Raw genomic sequence first — 18,148 nt, forward strand, 5'->3', positions numbered from 1 at the left:
AAACAATGTTGTAAGTTACACAAAATGGGGCAAAGCTCGTTTGAAATATCACTACTAATACCAGGTCACTGCAAAAAGGCTCCCCGGGACTGGATAACGTATGCGTCCGCGAACGACCCTGCCAGACCTGCGTCTCGCGCCGCCCTCCCGCACTTTCCCCCAGGAGAGGAGTGTTCCACGATGGGGAGGGGAGGGGAGGGGTGGGGTGATTAGGGAACTACTTTCTTCTTTCGTTCTTTGTTTGTTTTTTTTCATTCACACAGCAGCTCTCAAAAGTCTGTAAACGAAAAAAAAAAAAATGTCTGCTCCTCGCCTCCCCTCCCCCCTCTTCTCCCTCCTTCGTCTCCTCGCTCCCTCCACGCTCGCCTGCAGCCTGGCAGCTGGTTGCTAGGATGACGTCATCGCTTCCGCCCAACTTCCTCTCCTGTCTGTGGTGGTGTGAGAATCCAACATGGAGTAAAGGGAGATGGGGCTCGGACGGGGCCACTACCGAGCCGCTCTCGCGTAGTGGAACCACTCGTAAGGGAGGCTAGGATCGAGCCGCGTCCCCTCTCTGCTCAACGGGAAACGGAAAAAGGACATAAACTTAAAGGGAAAAAGAAAGCTGGGAGTCTACAGAGCAGTGGCCTGGGCGCTTCCAGTGCGCTCCCCCCTCCCGCCCTCTTCTCCCTCCCCCCTCCTTCCACTCCTCCCTCTCTCTGTCTCTCTCTCTCCCCCGAAAAGTTGCTGCGCTGCATCGAAATGTGAGGAGAAAAATGAGGCGCGCCGAGCCGCCCGCTGCTGGATATTACTCTTCCAGGTGAAACGAGAAAATGAGCGAAGAAACTCAACCGGAGGAGTAAGTGATTCCCGCTGCGCCGTGTGCCCGTCACTGCTTCTGTCCCTACTGCATGCAATACGGGGGGAGGATTTACTTTAGGGGAGCCCCGAGTACCTTTCTTCTGTGCCGGATTTTTTTTTTTTGGGGGGGGGGGGCGCGATTTTTAATTAATGTATTTTTTGCTTTGGCTTGTCTGTTTGCGGTTAGAGGGAGGGTTTCAGTTATGGGGGAGGGGGGCAGTGAAAAAAAGGCCTTTTATGATGATGAGAGGGACATACTGCTGGATGTACTGTTTTTTAGTTTGGGTTTTTTTTTTTTTTTGTTTTTGTGGGAGACGTGCACGAGCCGCCGTTGGTCGCTAATCTGTGCGATGCAGTGGAAGACGCGGTTGCACGGATAGAGGGGGGTAACCTTTCGGTTTGCACCCTCGACTGCTTCTTATAGATGCAGCGATATATATATTATAGATATAGAAAGCGAGAGAGATTACACACGTATTAGTCTTTCTGGTATTTGGCAGTCCGGCCCTATCCGCCATTTCTTTTTCCGTCTCTTGAAACGCTTTCATTGCATACTGCATTTTCATTCATAAAAAAAAAAAAAAAAAAAGACACAAAACAAACACCAAACTGTGCCTGGGTGAGGGCGAGGGTGTAGCGGTGCCGGAGCAGACACAAACACACACGGGAAAGCATTGGGCCGTGCAGCGTGTGCGAGAGAAAGCGGAGATCGCGGCTGCCTCTCTCCCCAGGGCACTGCCGGCCTCGGGCGCAGCTCCGCCGCCGTTCACTTTCTCTCTTTGGGGAGGAGGCGGGGTGAGGACTGGAAACGTGCCTGTCTCCTAAACCCTGAAAATGGTATTAAAAAAAAAAAAAAAAAAGTGAGTGGGTTGGGCCATGGCGTGCTCCGAGGGAAGGGACGGGTGTGCGCGCGATGCACGGCCTTGGAGTGGCCGGGGTTTATTTGTGAATAAAACAATCCCGTTATTGTCACATGATCCCCGGCCATTCATAAATACAGTAACCTTCAGACGCTTCCATTCAGCTCCCGGGCCACCTCCTGTGCCTGGGCAGCGAGGGAGGGCGCCTTGCGTCTGCCACGCTTCAGGCCCAACTTCCTCGCACGGGGCGAACGGGGCACCTGAAGACACAAGCCGTTTAAGCGAAGTGAAGGAAAGATGCCACAAAATTAAAATCATATTGTACAGCTTACAAAACAAACATAACCGTAATGCCATTTCATTTTAGGAGTATAACTTGAAGAAATGAATTTCTTAGGTTTTACTCCATATGCGAATTTTGTGTAGCTAGCAATCGACGTTGTGGTGGTTGTTGATTATTTTATTTTTTTTTTTTAGTTATAATCCTTACCGTAAGCAGAAAATTAGAATGTTGGAGAACTTGTTAAACTTGGATTCCTTTTATATTTATTATAGAGAATAAGTATGTAGTATTTGTGACGCTCGACTTAAAAATTTTTTTTAACGGCATGTTAAATATATTTGACACTAAAAAGTAAATAAATTACAAAATAGGAAATGCTTTTTACCTAACGTGAATTGTAGACACTTCTTATGATGTTGTCCACTTATTTAATTTCCGCTTCTAGAACCGTAGTGAGATTAACCAACATTTTAAAAAGAAAGTGAAAGCTGTAAACAGCTGTAATTTTTGTACTGTTATTGATTATTAATAAATACTGGACCTCATTTCTCTTTACATTTATCAAAGTTGTTGGTGGAATATTTTGTTTTAACACTTTTAAATGTTGTACTCTACAGCTTGTGTATGTCATTACACAAATATAATACTTAAAAATTGTTTCTGTTGGACCAGTGTACTGGTTTAAAAACCGTATTATTTAGCTCTGCACCTGATTTTGGGGAAGGGTGCTGAAAATTACTCTATTACCACCTTTACCAGTTTGGTTCAGCAACGAATATTGTATCTTCATATAGCCTTGGGCAAGAGTTTGTTTTGACAAGTAAAGTTGTGTTGGGTTTTCATTCTTTTTTTTTAAATTGTAGTGGTATAGCTGCTCATGACCAAAAATGTTATACTCCTTTTGTTATGGTTTCATATTTATTTTCTTTAGCAGGGAGTACAGTATTATTTTTGGAAAATTGTATTTCTAAATACGCCAGAATTTATGGCAGTTGAAAGGAAGCATAATTCTGAAAGTGAGCTTTTGCACAAGGAACTGAAAATTTCCATAATCAGTATGTAGTTCACCTTACATTGCAATTTGCTGCTGTATGATTGATAGCTCAGCAAATATTTGTTTTTCTTCACTCCTATGTAAAAAAAAAAAAAGTATTTTTCCCTAAAATATGGTGAATAAAAAGTATGAAAAGTACATTTGTACAAAATAAGTCTGATCAATTTGGGCAGGTTAGTATTATGATTTATTTAAGCTTAGCACATATTTCCAGGTATACTGGCTGCATTGTATCGCTTTATAATGATGTGGAGGCTTTATTTTCATCAAGAAGAAAACTTGTTTCACAGGCTCTCATTTTGAGCACGTTTTTAGAAAGGAAGGTAAACTTCTTAAACTTAGCCTGTTAACTCCTAATGTGGATTTTCTTTATTTTTGTTTGTTTTTAACACTTAATCTAAGAATGTAAACATTTTACCTGCTGTAAAATGCTTTGAGTTCTTCAGTTGGAAAATCATGAAATGATGATGAAAAGGACTTGAATAATTGTGGAAAATATATTGTAATCCTCATCAAAGATCAAAAGTGAAAAATTATTTTGAAGGAAATAAAGCATAAACCTGATAATAAAATGCTTCTGTGTAAATTCCATGGGGTTGACCACACCTCGAGTATTTTGTTCTGTTCTAGTCATCCCATGGGAGAAAAGATATACTGAACTGGAAATGGTACAGAAAGAGGCAATAAAAGTGATAAAGGTTGTGGAGTGGATCCCATACAAAAAATGGCTTAACTGGTTAGTTTTTTTTTTCATTTCGAACAAGATATAACTGAGAAGATATAAAATCATAATTGGTCAGGAACAAGTTAATAGGGAAAGATTTTTTTCAAATTTCATGGAGTATTCATAGTCCTAACTATAGCAAATTTAAGAGAATGGGTTTTTTTTTCCCCAGTCAACACAGAACTGTTGAATTTGTTTCCATAGGATGTGGACAAGTCTAATATAAGCTGGATTTATCCAGAGTATTGTCACTTCTTCTGGGAATGAGAACCTGGAATGGATCTCCCTCTTAGGCTCTGCCAGGTACTTCCAAATGACCTGGATTGGCTGCTGTTGAAGACAAGATGCTGATCTCGGTGCGGTATGATCCAACATTGCAGTTTTTATATTACTGTAACTCCTCATATTCATATGGTCATTTGTTGAGGTAACCTGTAACTGACAGCTCAAGTTGGCATGGGGTAAATTTTAATAAAAATTCCTGCTGAATCAAAGAAATGTGTGTGGTGTGTGTGTTTTTTTGTTTGCAAAATCTGAGTTAAACAGAATATTACAAATATAATTTGTTTTACTATTTGTCTTTTTTTGATCCCGTTTCAGAACTAATTGCAAAGGTAATGGAATAGGTCAAACAAGTTTGCTAATCGCATGGAAAAGTGAAACATTGGGGCAGAAAGGAAAAATGTGTTCAGTTTCCTGTTCAAATATGCAGTTCTAGAATGTTTTCAGGTTTAGGTAGAGTTCTTCTTTACCAAAACAATTATAGCAAGCATTAACTGATTTAAACTTCTAAGACAAAAAAAAATAGTTCTTAAGTTTTGACAGCTTGGGTAAAGACTAGTAATGCAGCACAGGTAGACATTTCTCTCGTATCAAATTACTTAGAGACAAGAATTACCTTTTGAATCAGTAAGGTCATATTTCTCTTTGTTCAATATATTTTTTTTTCTTTCATGGTTTTTGTAGGTCAGGATTATGTGTGCATGATACAGAGATACATGTATTAAAGGAACCTAAATCATCTGAAAGCACGGTAAACTTTTAAAATGAGTTTGCCTCCTAGTGTCTATTGTCGCCTTTTGATCTTTTTCATGGGTATCCTTTTTGTCTTTTGTATATTGTTTTTTTTCCGGTGAGTCTGTTCTTCACTTTGGTATCAGGTACCATAATGGCTGCATGTTCGTTCTTTCTTTTTTTCTTTTTTTTAATTTAAGAATTGCATATTTTTCTGATCAGGGTTAGCACAGCAAGCTCCTTGATGAACTTAGGGACAGAACAGTAGAGATTTCCAGAAACTATAAATTAGTATCTCCGCATGAATTAGACAAAACAAAGCAGAACACTATTTTTTTTTTTTGCTAGAAACTGCTACAATGAACACCACCAAGTTTTTCCTGATTTTCATAAATAGTGTAGTGTTGTATCCTCTGCATGTAGCTTATTGGTCATCATGCTAAGCTTCATTGAAAAATCAAAATGGTAGATGTAAGAAACAGGCGTTGAGGACAAGACATAAAAATAGCAGGGTTCTAAAACAGGCCATGTTTTGTTAATGGAGAAAAAGAATATAGTTTACTTCCAATAATTGACATTTCACCAAGGAGGAAAAAAGGCAAAAGAATGTTCTGTTAGCATTACTTTAATGTACTAACAACTGTGGGAGAGATGAAGGGAAGACCTGAAACGTAAAGGGCAGCAATGACTAGAAATTTTTTATTTTTTGTTTTACAGATAATTCAGTTGGTAGTTAAGTCATTTAAGATCCCTGTTTCTCCTTCAGATTTTTATTTTATTTCTTTAAACAGTTTCCCAACCCTCTCCTTGAGGCACACCTAACCAGTTGGGGTTTCAGGATTGCCACGGTGAATATGCATGAGAGAGATTTGCATAGCCTGCACTTCAATGTAGGCAAATCTCTCTCATGCATATTCATTATGGATATCCTGAAACCGTGTCTGGTTGGGTGTGCCCTCCAGGAGAGGGTTGGGAAACACTGCTGTAAACACATTAGTACAGGGCTTCCCAAAACTGTCTCGGTGATCCCACAGCTAGTCGGGTTTTCAAGATATCCATGATTAATATGCATGAGGAAGTTGCATACATTGTAGACCCAGCATACACAGATCTGCCTCATGTATATTTACTGTGGAGGCACCAGAACAGTTTTCAGGCAGCCTTGCTTTAATGTTCAACATTTCTGAAAGCTCCTCCCTACTTAGCCTCTTCCACCATTACAAATCTAAGGGGGAAATTTTAAAAGGAATTATATGCGTAAATGTAACATTCTATCGTAGCAGTTTTCAAAAGCATTTCCTTGCATAAAGTGCATTTACGCTAGTAAATCCTATGGACAATTCAATGGCATATATTGTAACAATTTTCAAAAACTCTTTTTCTGGAGTAAAACCCAGTTTTACATGTGTAAATGCTTTTTAAAATCAGACCCTAAGTCCATTTGTGCTGTTGCTCATTAGAACTCTTTGGAATCTTCACGTCTGATGTATAATGTACAACTAGCATGAGCAGTTGAAAGGTGGACATAGAGGAGAAGGAGATTAAAAATAGGTTATATGGCCATTATAAAGGATTCATACTTTCTATTCTGAAACAAAAAAGCAAAATGATCAAAAATAAGAATGAGAGCAAGAATAAATGGAAACTTGATATTTTCAGAAATCTAGTACTACTTTAAAATTCTTTGTGGAACTTCAATACAGTTAGTTTGATAATCATAGAAGTCAAAATTAAAAAAAACAACTTATATTTGAAATGCTTTTAGATAAGTCTGTTGAAGTAGTCTTGTAAATGTATTGACAGCTCCTGCTTAGTTTAACTTCTGTAGGCTTTATTTTAAACCTGTAATTCCACAAAACAGGGTGGCAGTTTTTTTTGTCTTACCATCTCATATATAGTCTGCACTCATCAATTAACTGACTTTTGATATGATCCCAATGGTTTTTGCAGTTCTTTTGTACAACATTTTAGTGCTTCTAAATCTGGGTTAGAATGTATGGTTAATTTAGAAGGTGTTGGGGTGGTGCCTGTGTGCTTCTGTTTGCTCTTTTGACCGATTATACTGTCTCTTAATAAAATTGTGAACTATCCATGTTTTCAAGTGTTATCTGTTTTAAATTATGCAGTTCTCCCTCTGTTTGTTATGGTTGAGGTTGAGTATTGTAGCCGAAAGCATGTGCCATTAAAATTAGTCTTGACAACCAAATTTCAAATAGTCCGGTGAAACTGTATTGTGAAGCAGGCCCCTGCTTCACAATACAGTTTGTCTGTTTACTGAGCACAATTTAGTAAACCTTAGATCAAGTTCTGTATCAATTTATGTAACATAGGAAATGTTATAATATTATACCTTACATGAAACAGTGATACAGAAAATTGTGAAATTCCAGTAGGGATCAAGATAGTATACATTTAATCTTACTTTATGGCCTGTATCTTGGTAGTTTTTTTTTCTCTTGTTAGCTAAATCTGTTTAGTACAACAAACTTTCAGACTTGCACATATGTATGGAATACCATTATCCTTTTAAAATTTATTATTCTTTCCTAACACTTTTGTATATAAAGTATGTATGTAAACTTCTGCACAATTAATACACTATAACCCTTGAGTGGGCTAAAATTTGGGAAGACAGAAGTGAGTTTTTAGATGGATTTGAAGAGATAATGGGCCATTCCAGGCAGTCGATGCAGCTCTTAAGGTCTCTCAAAATCTCTCTTCAGAATGTCCACAATATTGTTGCGTGTCTTACCCAAAGAGACAGACCATGCCAAACTGATTTGCAAATCATTCCAGTGGCTCCCCATCTTTCAGAAGTCACTTAAAAATTGATCTTTATTTATTTATTTATTTATTTATTTATTATTTTTTATATACCGGGGTTCCTGTATAAAATACATATCACCTCTTATTTTCCAAGACCCTCCATGAACATTTTTCCTTACCTCTCTGACCTTATTTCCATGTCACCCTTCCTGGTCCCTCCTTTACATCCCCTGCATTCTCTGTAAAAGACTTAATTCAGTCTCAGATGGTGGCAGAGATTTTTTATTCGTGCATCGACTGCCTGGAATGGCCCATTATCCCTTCAAATCCCATCTAAAAACTCACTTCTGTCTTCCCAAATTTTAGCCCACTCAAGTGTTATAGTGTAGTGTATTAATTGCGCAGAAGTTTACATACATACTTTATATACAAAAGTGTTAGAATAGAATAATTTAAAAGGCACACTTACATAAACAAAAATTTGTGACACCAGACCCCCGCTCCTCATCCTTCCCCCCCCCCCCCCTCCACACAGCGCACACCTCATTGGCCCCAGCACATTATTATTAATAGAGTACATTATTGGTTTTTATTTTTTACTTTATTAAGTTTGCTCGACCTGTGGCTCTCAGTTCCATTGCCCCATTCCATTCTTTCATGGATGGAAAAGGGGAAGAGTATGATGAAACAGAAGAGTAAGGGGAAGGCTATGATGGGGCAATGGAACTAAGGGCAACAGAAGAACTCTATAGATTGGGGCAGAGAGACAAAAGGAAGGATTTCATGCCATACAAGTACATTGCAGAGACTTAGAAAAATTTCCTTACTTGCCCCCTTTCTATTTAGTAGCATTCACTTACTTTTGTGCAGGTTGTAAACTTTTTGTGCTGCCTTGCTCTTGGCTACCTCCAATTGCCACCAGTAGCAGGGCTGGTGCAAGGCTCTGTAGTGCCTTCTTACTGTTCTCGCTTTCCCTCCCCCCTTCCCAGTAGCCTCTTGTCAGACTGATCTCTCCTGCTGGCAGTGCTCTCTCTCACAGTGGCTGTAGGATTATTCTCTGAGGACAAGCAGCATGGTAGCCCTCACAAATGGGTGGGAAAACTTCTGTCAGTGTTTCCAGAACTTTGACTTGTCGTACTGAGCATGCACAGCATGCCCCTATACCACATGTGCACACGGGGTCCCTCTTCAGTCTGCTTTTTTTTTCCACGTAGCTGTTGCATCCTCTCTTAGGTTTTCCACAAGTTTTACAAAAAAAGCTTTTTCCCCTGATTTTTTTTTCTTCCGGTTTTTGCGTTCCATCGATACCGGGTCACTCTCAGTTCCTCCCATAGCCTCCTCAGCATTTTGGTTGTTTGTTTTCACATTGATCTCACCAGTGGCGGTAGTGCCTTGGTGCCTGCTAGTTATCGTTGTTGTTTCTGCGGCCTTCTTCTTCTTCTTTTTTTTTTTTGCTGCTGTCATGGCCACAACTGGGTTTCGTCAATTGCCCGAGGGCCGTCCATCACGGATATCCATGATATGTGTTCTTTGCCTGGGGGCATCACATGACATCCGGGGTTGCCGCAAGTATGCCTAAATGACCCAGAAGGCAGGGGCAGAGGAAGTCTCTCTCTCACAAGAGAAGGTACTATCCTCCACCCCCCCTCGCTCCTATCAGCAGCATGTGAGCTTCTGTGGCCGACCCAGGCAGCAGAGAGCTCCCGAGCTCCAGCCGCTGCCTCAGTCAACTCCCGGTATAGGGTTTTGACTGGATCAGAGGGAGCATAAGCCAGTTGTCTATACCCGAGACACTGGATTCCCCGATTGGGGGCAGACTACAGTTCTTCGTGAACTGGTGGCCCAATATAATCTCGGACCAATGGGTTCTGTTCATTGTCTGTCAAGAGTACCATTTAAATCTATTGGGCATTCTGCCAAATTGTCCTCCTTACCTGTTTTGGGGGCCAGTAGCACATCAGGAAGTACTGCTTGTGGAGCTCTCTGCCCTTTTAACGCCCAGGGTGGTTGAGCCTGTTCCACCAAGGCAGAGAGGACGGGGATGCAGGGATTTCCTGATCCAAAGAGAACAGGAGGACTCCGTCCCATCCTAGACCTAAGTCCTTCAACACATTTCTAAAAAAAAAAAGGTAAGTTCAAGATGGTTTCGCTGGGCACCTTGATCAGTCTTCTACAAAGCAGGGACTGGCTATGCTCCCTTGATCTAAAGGAAGCATATACCCATGTCGAGATCTTACCAAGCCACAGGACGTATCTCTGATTTGTGGTGGGAAAACTTCACTTCCAATAGAGTGTTGCCGTTCAAGCTAGCATCAGCTCCACTTGTCTTCAAAAAATGCATGGCTGTGGTGGGGTTGCACCTCTGTAGGCTGGGAGTGGATGTCTTTCCCCTATCTGGATGATGTGCTTCTGACCAGCCAATCTCAGGCAGGGGCTATTCAGTCCATGCACTTGACCATTTGGGTGTTGGAGTTACTAGGGCTCGTCATCAACTAACCGAAGTCCCATCTCAGTCAATCACCTCAATTGGACTTTATAGGAGCCCTGCTAGACACTGCTCAGGCAAAAGACTTCCTGCCTTGTTCATGGGCTGCGTCCATAGCGGCAGAGATCCAGGGGGGCCAGCAGGTTCCAGCGTGGCACATGTTGAGGTGGTTGGGCCACATGGATGGTTGCTACCATGTTGCTCCCTTGGCACGTTTACACATGCGCAGAGCCCAATGGACCCCGATGTCGCATTGGTGTCAAGCCATGCAGAACCTCCAGACTTGTATCTGAGTCACCCCGTCTCTCTGAGACTCTTTTGTCCTGGTGGCAGGTACTCTCCAATCTGGAATGGGGATCTCTTTCTGGAGTTATCCTACGCATATTATCCTAACCAGGCATGCATCTACCCTGGGCTGGGGAGCTCATGTTGAGGGGCTCTGAACCCAGGGCCTCTAGTCTGCTCAGGGAAGCAGTTGCCAGATCAACTTCCTGGAGCTCCAGGCAATCAGGTACACACTATGGGCTTTCAGAGATCGGTTGTCCTGAACCAAACAGACAGCCAGGTAGCGATGTAGTATGTTAACAAGTAGGGGAGGTACAGGATCGTACTTACTGTGTCAATAAGCAGTCCAGATTTGGTCATGGCCTCTGTCCCACGGGATGGTGCTCAGGGTAATGTATCTGGCAGGTATGGAAAACATGGTGGCAGACAGACTGAGTTGTTCCTTCAGACCCCACGAGTGGTTCCTGAACCAGGAGGTAGCAAATTGGATCTTCCGCCTCTGGGGGAGCCCAGACGCACAGGAAGGTAACTTAGTTCTGCTCCCTGTACAGGACAGACTGCAAACCAGCCTCTGATGCTCTTGCCCATCATTGGGGTAAGGGTATTCTGTATGCGTATCCTCTGATTCCCTTGCTGGCAAAGACTCTCTTGAAGCTATGCGAGGATAGAGGGACTATGATCCTCATTGGCCGAGACAGGTCTGGTTTCCACTCCTGTGGAAGTTGTCCATCCGGAAACCAATCACTGTGGACTTCCCCAGATCTCATCATGCAAGATCAGGGCAGGCTGCGGCATCACAGCCTGGATGTTGAGAGGTTAATCCTGCAGCCACTTGATCTTTCTGAGGATGTGTCTCTGGTCCTGGTGGCTTCTAGAAAGCCTTCCACATGAAAGTCCTATGAACTGAATTGGAGGAGGTTTTTTGTGTGGTGTGAGCAGAAGGGCACACGCACAAACTGCTTGAATACCTTCTGCACATCTCGGAAGCTGGCTTAAAAACCATTTCCATTAGGGTTTACCTGACTGCGACTGACACGTACCACCAGGGTGTGGAAGGTGTGCCCATCTCTGTGCAGCCTATAGTTTGTCTGTTTTCAAGCAGGGCCTGCTTCAGTTGAAGCCTTTCCCTAAGGCCCCCCCCTGTGTTTTTTGATCTCAATGTGATGTTAGCTAAGCTGATGAAAGCTCCTTTTTGAGCTGCTATGCACATGTGACCTGAAGTACTGGACCTGGAAGGTCATATTTTTGGTGGCAGTCACTTCAGCACATGGGGGTCAGCGAGCTCCAGGCATAGTGACTTATCCACTGCATGTTAAGTTTTTTATGATAGGGTGGTCTTACACACACACACCCTATGTTCCTGGCTAAAGTAGTGATGGACTTCCATCTTAACCAGTCTCTCGCCCTGCCAACTTTCTTTCCCAGGCCCTATTTGCACCAAGGCGAACAAGCACTGCATAGTTAGGACTGCAAGAGAGCCTTAACCGTCTATCTCGGATGGACAGAAGCCCATAGACAGTCCACCCAACTTTTTATTTCTTTTGATAGCAATAGGTTGGGAGTTGCCATTGCCAAGCACAGTATCCAATTGGCTAGCAGATTGCATCTCCTTCTATGATGCCCAGGTGGGACTGCATCTTGAGTGTCGTGTCAAGGCTTTATTCTGTCAGAGCCATGGCATCGTCGGTGGCCCACTTGCAAGCAGCTCCCGTGGAGATCTGCAAGGCTGCGACATGGCGTTCTCTCCACACATTCAAATCTCACTATTGTCTGTATAGGGATGGCGGATTTGACGGTAGCTTTGGCCAGTCTGTACTTTAGAACCTCTTTGAGGTGTAGAGCCCAACTCTCCCTGCCTAGGGACCATTATTTGGGTTCAGGCTGCCTCCCCCTCTGTTAACAACAGCACTGTTGTTGTTATGCCTATTGGCACCTGGTTGGTGTCTGGTCCCCTTTTTTGTTGAGGAGCAGCCTGTAGCTAGGGATTCACCCATGTGTGAGGATTGTCATTCATTCTGCTTGTCTTCAGAGAAAGCAAAGTTGCTTACCTGAAGCAGGATGTTAGTCTAAATGAAACCCATCCGCCACCCCACGGAGTTGGGTTTCTTCTATTTTTGTTATTTTAAATCTAATTCTATGTTATACGATTGAAGAGGGGACCCTGTGTGGATGCGTGGTATAGGGCATGCGATGCGTGGTATAGGGCATGCTTGGTATGCCAAGTCAAAGTTTTGGAAACTTTAACAGAAGTTTTCCAAGACAGGCTTCGTCTGATGATGTCACCCATGTGTGAGGACTAACATACTGCTGTCTTCAGAGAGCACCTGTTACAGGTAAGCAAATCTGCTTTTTTGTGCCTCACTTTCGGTGTTCTTTTTTTTTTAAGATGTTGCAGAATGGGCTCTGCAGCCGCAGCACATCTGGGGACCTGCTGCGCCACACTTTTGGGGAAACACTGGTATAGATTAATGGAAATTGTAAAGTAAAAGGGAAGGGAAGTTCTGGGTCATGGGGAAAGAGAGAATTAGATAGAGATGGTAGAGGTATGGTTAGAGTTCAGAAAGTGTGGTTTGTGAGAAACATCTTGCCCACTAGGACGATATTACTGTGATGTTACTCTTTTTATTAAAGTTTTATTCTTTGATAGTTCCTTCCTGCTCCTTTTGGGCTTTCAGCTCAGTCAGACCATCTTTTATTCAGCGATGGTGCCATGAGCCTTCACTTGCAACTGGGTAATGGTTGAGACTCCTTTCCCTAGGAACTTTGAACACTGTCACTGTAGCATTCCCAGCCCTGATTGCCTTAGGGAACAGAAGATGATTCAGGAATCAAACCTAGGTTCTCTATATTGCATTGCACAGGGTTAATCCTTTTTTGCTCCGTCTGGAGGCAGTACTTTTTTTTTTTTTTTTTAGTTTGGTTTTTATTATATACTTTAGAATTTTACAAGACTGTGTTTTACAAAGAAATAGAAATAAAATTGGTAGATTATTAATTAATAAATATTTACCATACTCCAACAGTAGTTCTAATTGACTTTTCTTTAGTCCGACAGACCCAGTCAAGTAGACTGGACTATGTCCTCTGGCTGGCAGATGGAGACAAAGACCCAAAGGCCAGCGCTGACTTGGGCAATTGTTAGTTTTGGTTTCCCCAGATCATCATTGTAACCTAAAACCTGATAATATCCTCAATGTTCAATCCCTGGTTACTAGCCTAGGAGGAAGAATTCCTACTCCATGCTCACAATTAGGATTCCTGCTTCCTGCATAGATAGGAACATTTGTTTGGACTCTTTCCCTTGGGGATAAAGATCCCCCTGGAACTTGAAGAAATATATTTTAAAGAACCAAACACATCTTTTCACTAATCTCTATATGTGTTTCCACATATATGTATCTCCATGTATATACACAAGTATCCATGCAACCTCCTTTTTTTTTCTTTTGGAACTACTGTTCTCTTCCTGGGTGGGGCTGTAGACTGGTCTCTCAGGACTAAAGCAAAGCCAGGTAACTGAACCTTCCTTATCGCCTGCCAGACCAGTCTACACGAATGGGATGTACCCAAGTGTATACATTCTGTGTGGGAATAACTTAGACCTGCTTCCAGGACTCTCATGGTAAATGCTGTATCCTCTGAAAGTTCAGCCTTAGCTGTCCTGTAAATGTATGCAGAGTTGCGCTTTCAGCCATCTTGCAGGTTTCCACTGGGCCCACTCATGTTCACACTGCTCCTGATTATGCCTGGACCTTCACTAAGTGCACCTTAGGTCCTCGAGGTATTGCTTTCCATATGTATGCTGCCATGATTGCTTTCTTACTGCCTTACGCAATTTCTGCCCTTTGAAGCCACTTTCCATGGGCCCTGCGACAGACTTGAAAGTCTGACTGCTTTCTTGAACTCCTCTGTGATTTGCTAAAGTCTCCTAGAAACACTGTGCCCATCTAGTGATCCAAGCTCCTGCATCTGACCTTGACTTCCTGTTTTCCTAATGTCCAATAATGACATCTCTTGATTTACCGGAAACAATGCTATTCTTGGAGCAAAGGGAGCATCCTTCATACTTTGATACTCATTTGTTTAGTATTTCCTAAGGCCCCCATGGAGATGGATTCTTCAACCTGTCTCTGAGCTACTACCCTCCTATGATTTGAGAAAGGGGGGAGATGGTTGATCCCTTCTTAAGCGAGTTCCCTTTTCAAGTTGAGGGAATCTATAATATTGACTTCTCAGAAGAAAATAAGCTGAGAGAGTGAGGTAGCTTTCATTCTTATGTCTCTTGTGGCTAAGCAGAGCCTGATACTGTTTTGTTGTGTGTGGTTTTTTTTTTTTTTTTTTTCATGTGGCCTTCAGCCAGGTATTACAGTCACCTCCCAAGGGCCCACAATCCAAATCTGTATCTGAGGCCCCGGAGGAAGACTTCCAAACTGGTGGGGAAAAAAAAATGACTTGTGTGGCCGTGTCATCTGAACCCTGGTCCATAGCCTGCTGCTCTAGCTACTAGGCTACTCCCCTGCTCCTTTGTAATCTTTGTACATAATGCATTCCCCTCTCATAATGCTGACCTTGTTGAAGCTCCAAGTTCCTAGGCTTTGCCACATGGCCCGTCTTTGCAAAGGCAGCCCTAACGCCTGTCATTACCTATCCTCCTTATATAGCTGCTTCTTTTTATAGCCAAGGCTATGAAAGAGCAGACATGGCTCTTTCTAGGGAAGATTTATTTGTCTAAAGTGGAAAATATACCCTTGTGTGCCGCTTCTGGCTGATCTATCTTCTAAAACCTGGATGTCATGTATGATTCTCCCAGGGTGTTTGAACCCCATAGTTCTTGTTTTACCTTCTCGAGGACTTATTCATCTAAGAGCTTACTGGAATTAACCCAAAAGGAACACCTCTAGCATCCCCTTACTTGACCCCTTAGTAGAGCAAAAGCCCCTTCTGCCAGACCTTACACTTCCAGGTCTCCAGACTGCCAGCTCCCAACTTCCTAGTATGATGATCTTCTCATAAAAGCAGTTTCTCGGTTCTGCAGGGGACACTCTTATGGACCAGATCCGATTGACTTACCAGGGTATGTGAAAGCTCCCTGTTCTCTTGGTTTACTCCCAGCCAGTTAAGGGAGCATCTTAGCTTCTACTTGGCTGCTCATTTTGAGCTAGCAGCCAATATTTTTTGGACTTTACGTCCATCAGGCAAACGCTAGGTGGCCCGCATTGTCCTCTGCCTGGACCCAGCTGCCTTGGTTCACCCCTAGGATTCCTGCTTCTGCTAGATTAATTGTATGCTCCTGTCAGCCCGAAGGGAAGTTTCTATCCATTCCCTCCGAGAGGCAATAGTGCGGACTTTTCTAACCCAGACACTAGGGAAGGATTCGTTACTCTCAGATTCTCGCCTGACAGTACAGGGCTTTTCTAAATCCTACTTGTAATGAAGCATTGTTTTGTACACTGCTAAGCACTGAATTTTCCTTTTTTTGGGAGCTGCAAGGATTATACAGGCTGCCTTTATTTTCAGCAGTACTAGGCCTGATGATCTTTCTTTCTTTCTTTTTCTTTTACAATTACTGAAATCCACTCAAAGTGGATTACCATATTTCAGAACCAACATTGATTTACAACTCTTGATACAATGATCTTACCAGCCCCTTTAGGAAGCCCCACATTGAGTAGAAGGGTAGACAGCTAATTTCCACAAGCTGCTTCCTCCATTGTTTCCTTAGCAGAGAGAATGGGAGAGGAGAGCTTGTACTTGGAGCCTACAATCTGCAAACAGTAGAGCCTTCGTGCCTGACTGTTGCTCTCCCGATGGCATCTCTCCAATAGTGTGGGAGGGAGTGTGCAGTGATTGTTTGAATATAAATACTTACATCTATATAGATTATATGTATATATCTCCACCCATTTATTGTTGGCTCCAACCAGGCAGTGAAGAAAAAGTTGAACCTGGTTAAAACTGCGTACATTTACCTTCCACTGGTTTGCTCTGTTTTGCTCTTTCTGAAGGACCAAGCCAGGTTCCCAAAAAAATCAGTTGCAGTCAAAGTTTCAACTTACCTGTTGAGAAGTATAAGACAGTAGTGCACTCCTGCCCCCAGCTGCAAAGCCTAATTTAATATATAAATCCTTAACGCTGATTCATAAAGCCACCCACAACAGAGATATGAACTGGTTCTCTGATCACCTTCAATTCAGAACATCAATCCGCCCAACCAGATTCCAGCATTTAGCTAAACTGAAGATCCCTGCACCCAACCTGACTAATCTATCCTCTACAAAAGAACGTTCGTTCATCATTGCTGGATCCAGACTATGGAACACCATGCCATCAGAATTACGACAGGAAGATTGCTACAAAAAATTTAAACCAAACTTAAAAACCTGGCTATACAAAAAAGCCTACTATGCCTGAACTGGGTCCTTTGCTTTGCGTTCTAGTTTAATCCCACAGTCACTCATATTCTGATATTTATTTTCGTTATACAAAGTTTTTACATGGATTTGTATTCTTTCAGTTTTTAATGTTATAATGTAAAGCAATATGCTGAATTAATGTTTGAATGTAAACCGAGGTGATGTTACTTACGTGCCCCGGTATATAAAAAACCCGTAAATAAATAAATAAATAATCATTAGGGTTGCCTTGTATTTCCTTCACCCCTAATTGGCTTTGCCTGCTGCTGCTGTGATACTCATCAAGGAGAGCCACTTCTTTCCAGTCTATAACCATGTATAGATTTCTGTTTTTTCTCCTATAAGAAAATTGAGTATATTTTGTTGTGATATATGAGAGAGACACAGCAAGGATCTGAACCCAGGGCTCCTGTTGACACTAGTTCACTGGGATAGCCAGTTAAACAGCACAAGTCAGGCCCAGCTGTTTCCTCGCAGAATTCCATCATGAACTTGGGAGATCACCCAGCCTCACTTATGGTACAGTGCTAATAGAGGGTGAAGTGATTTGCACCCGGTCCCGTGGAGCAGCAACAGGATTTGTGTAGACTTATCAGCGGTGTTTCCTTTCTCCATCTTTGGCTCCTTCTTTACCACAGAAAGCAGTGTCTTATCTGGCCTGTTGCCCTGCTTCACCAGGGAAATCAGTGCCATGTCTGGCTTGTCAGCCGCTTCGGCTACAGAAGCCATGAAGAAGAAAAATACCACTGGGATTCCCCTATAGTGCTTGCTCTTTAGTGCTGGAACTCAAACTCTGCTGAGTAGGTTCCACCAGGTGGGGAAGGATAGGCAGATTATCAGTACAGCCCTCCTTTTTCAGTGTATGAGCTCTTTGTGCCCACAGTAAGACCAACCCACCTGGGTGCCCTGGAGAAGGGAAAATTAGCCCTTGGGATGACTGTTGTCCCAGATGAGGGCCCCTCTCAGCGCTGGATTCTCTAGGGTAAATGACTTTAGGCAGTCACCCTGGAGCCATTTTTCCTTGTTTGCTCTGTTTAACTGCAACACCAATCCATATATCTGCACATTTGCCAAGGCAGAGACAATACTGAGGAGATAAGGCAGCACCAGACCCTTATATGGGGGGTGAAGTCAGCACTGAGCTTTTGGTCTCTACCTCCATCTGCTCCATCTGCTGGCAGGAGGATAAGGAAACCACATATAAAATGTAGATTAGGGACTTTAATAAACCAGTGTAAGAAACAACTATCTCTTTAGAGATGTGCTTAGTTTTAAGTTTTTGGGTTGGGCGCTTCGTGGAAAACTGTTTTCTTACATTTCTTTTTTTTTTTCTTTTCTGGCAAAACAGGCCGAAACCCCCCCCCCCCCCCCAAGACTTATTAAAAGCCCTGGTGGTCCAGCGGGGTCCCGGGAGTGATCTCTCC

At 42.7% G+C, this 18,148-nt stretch overlaps 1 protein-coding gene across 2 annotated transcripts in view; it reads left to right on the plus strand.

Moving 5' to 3' along the window:
- The first annotated feature begins 303 nt into the window (after positions 1-303).
- The window catches only part of SPRED2 (sprouty related EVH1 domain containing 2), a 348,637-nt gene continuing 330,792 nt past the window's right edge, over positions 304-18,148 (plus strand). Inside the window, exon 1 of one of the 2 annotated variants that reach the window (XM_029593617.1) lies at positions 304-838. In XM_029593617.1, the coding sequence (XP_029449477.1) occupies positions 813-838 (26 nt within the window). In that variant the 5' untranslated portion in view covers positions 304-812. The remainder of the gene's footprint in view (positions 839-18,148) is intronic. The other variant, XM_029593616.1, reaches the window with a different exon arrangement.

Source organism: Rhinatrema bivittatum, chromosome 3, assembly GCF_901001135.1.
Source record: "Rhinatrema bivittatum chromosome 3, aRhiBiv1.1, whole genome shotgun sequence".
Classification (NCBI taxonomy): Eukaryota; Metazoa; Chordata; class Amphibia; order Gymnophiona; family Rhinatrematidae; genus Rhinatrema; species Rhinatrema bivittatum.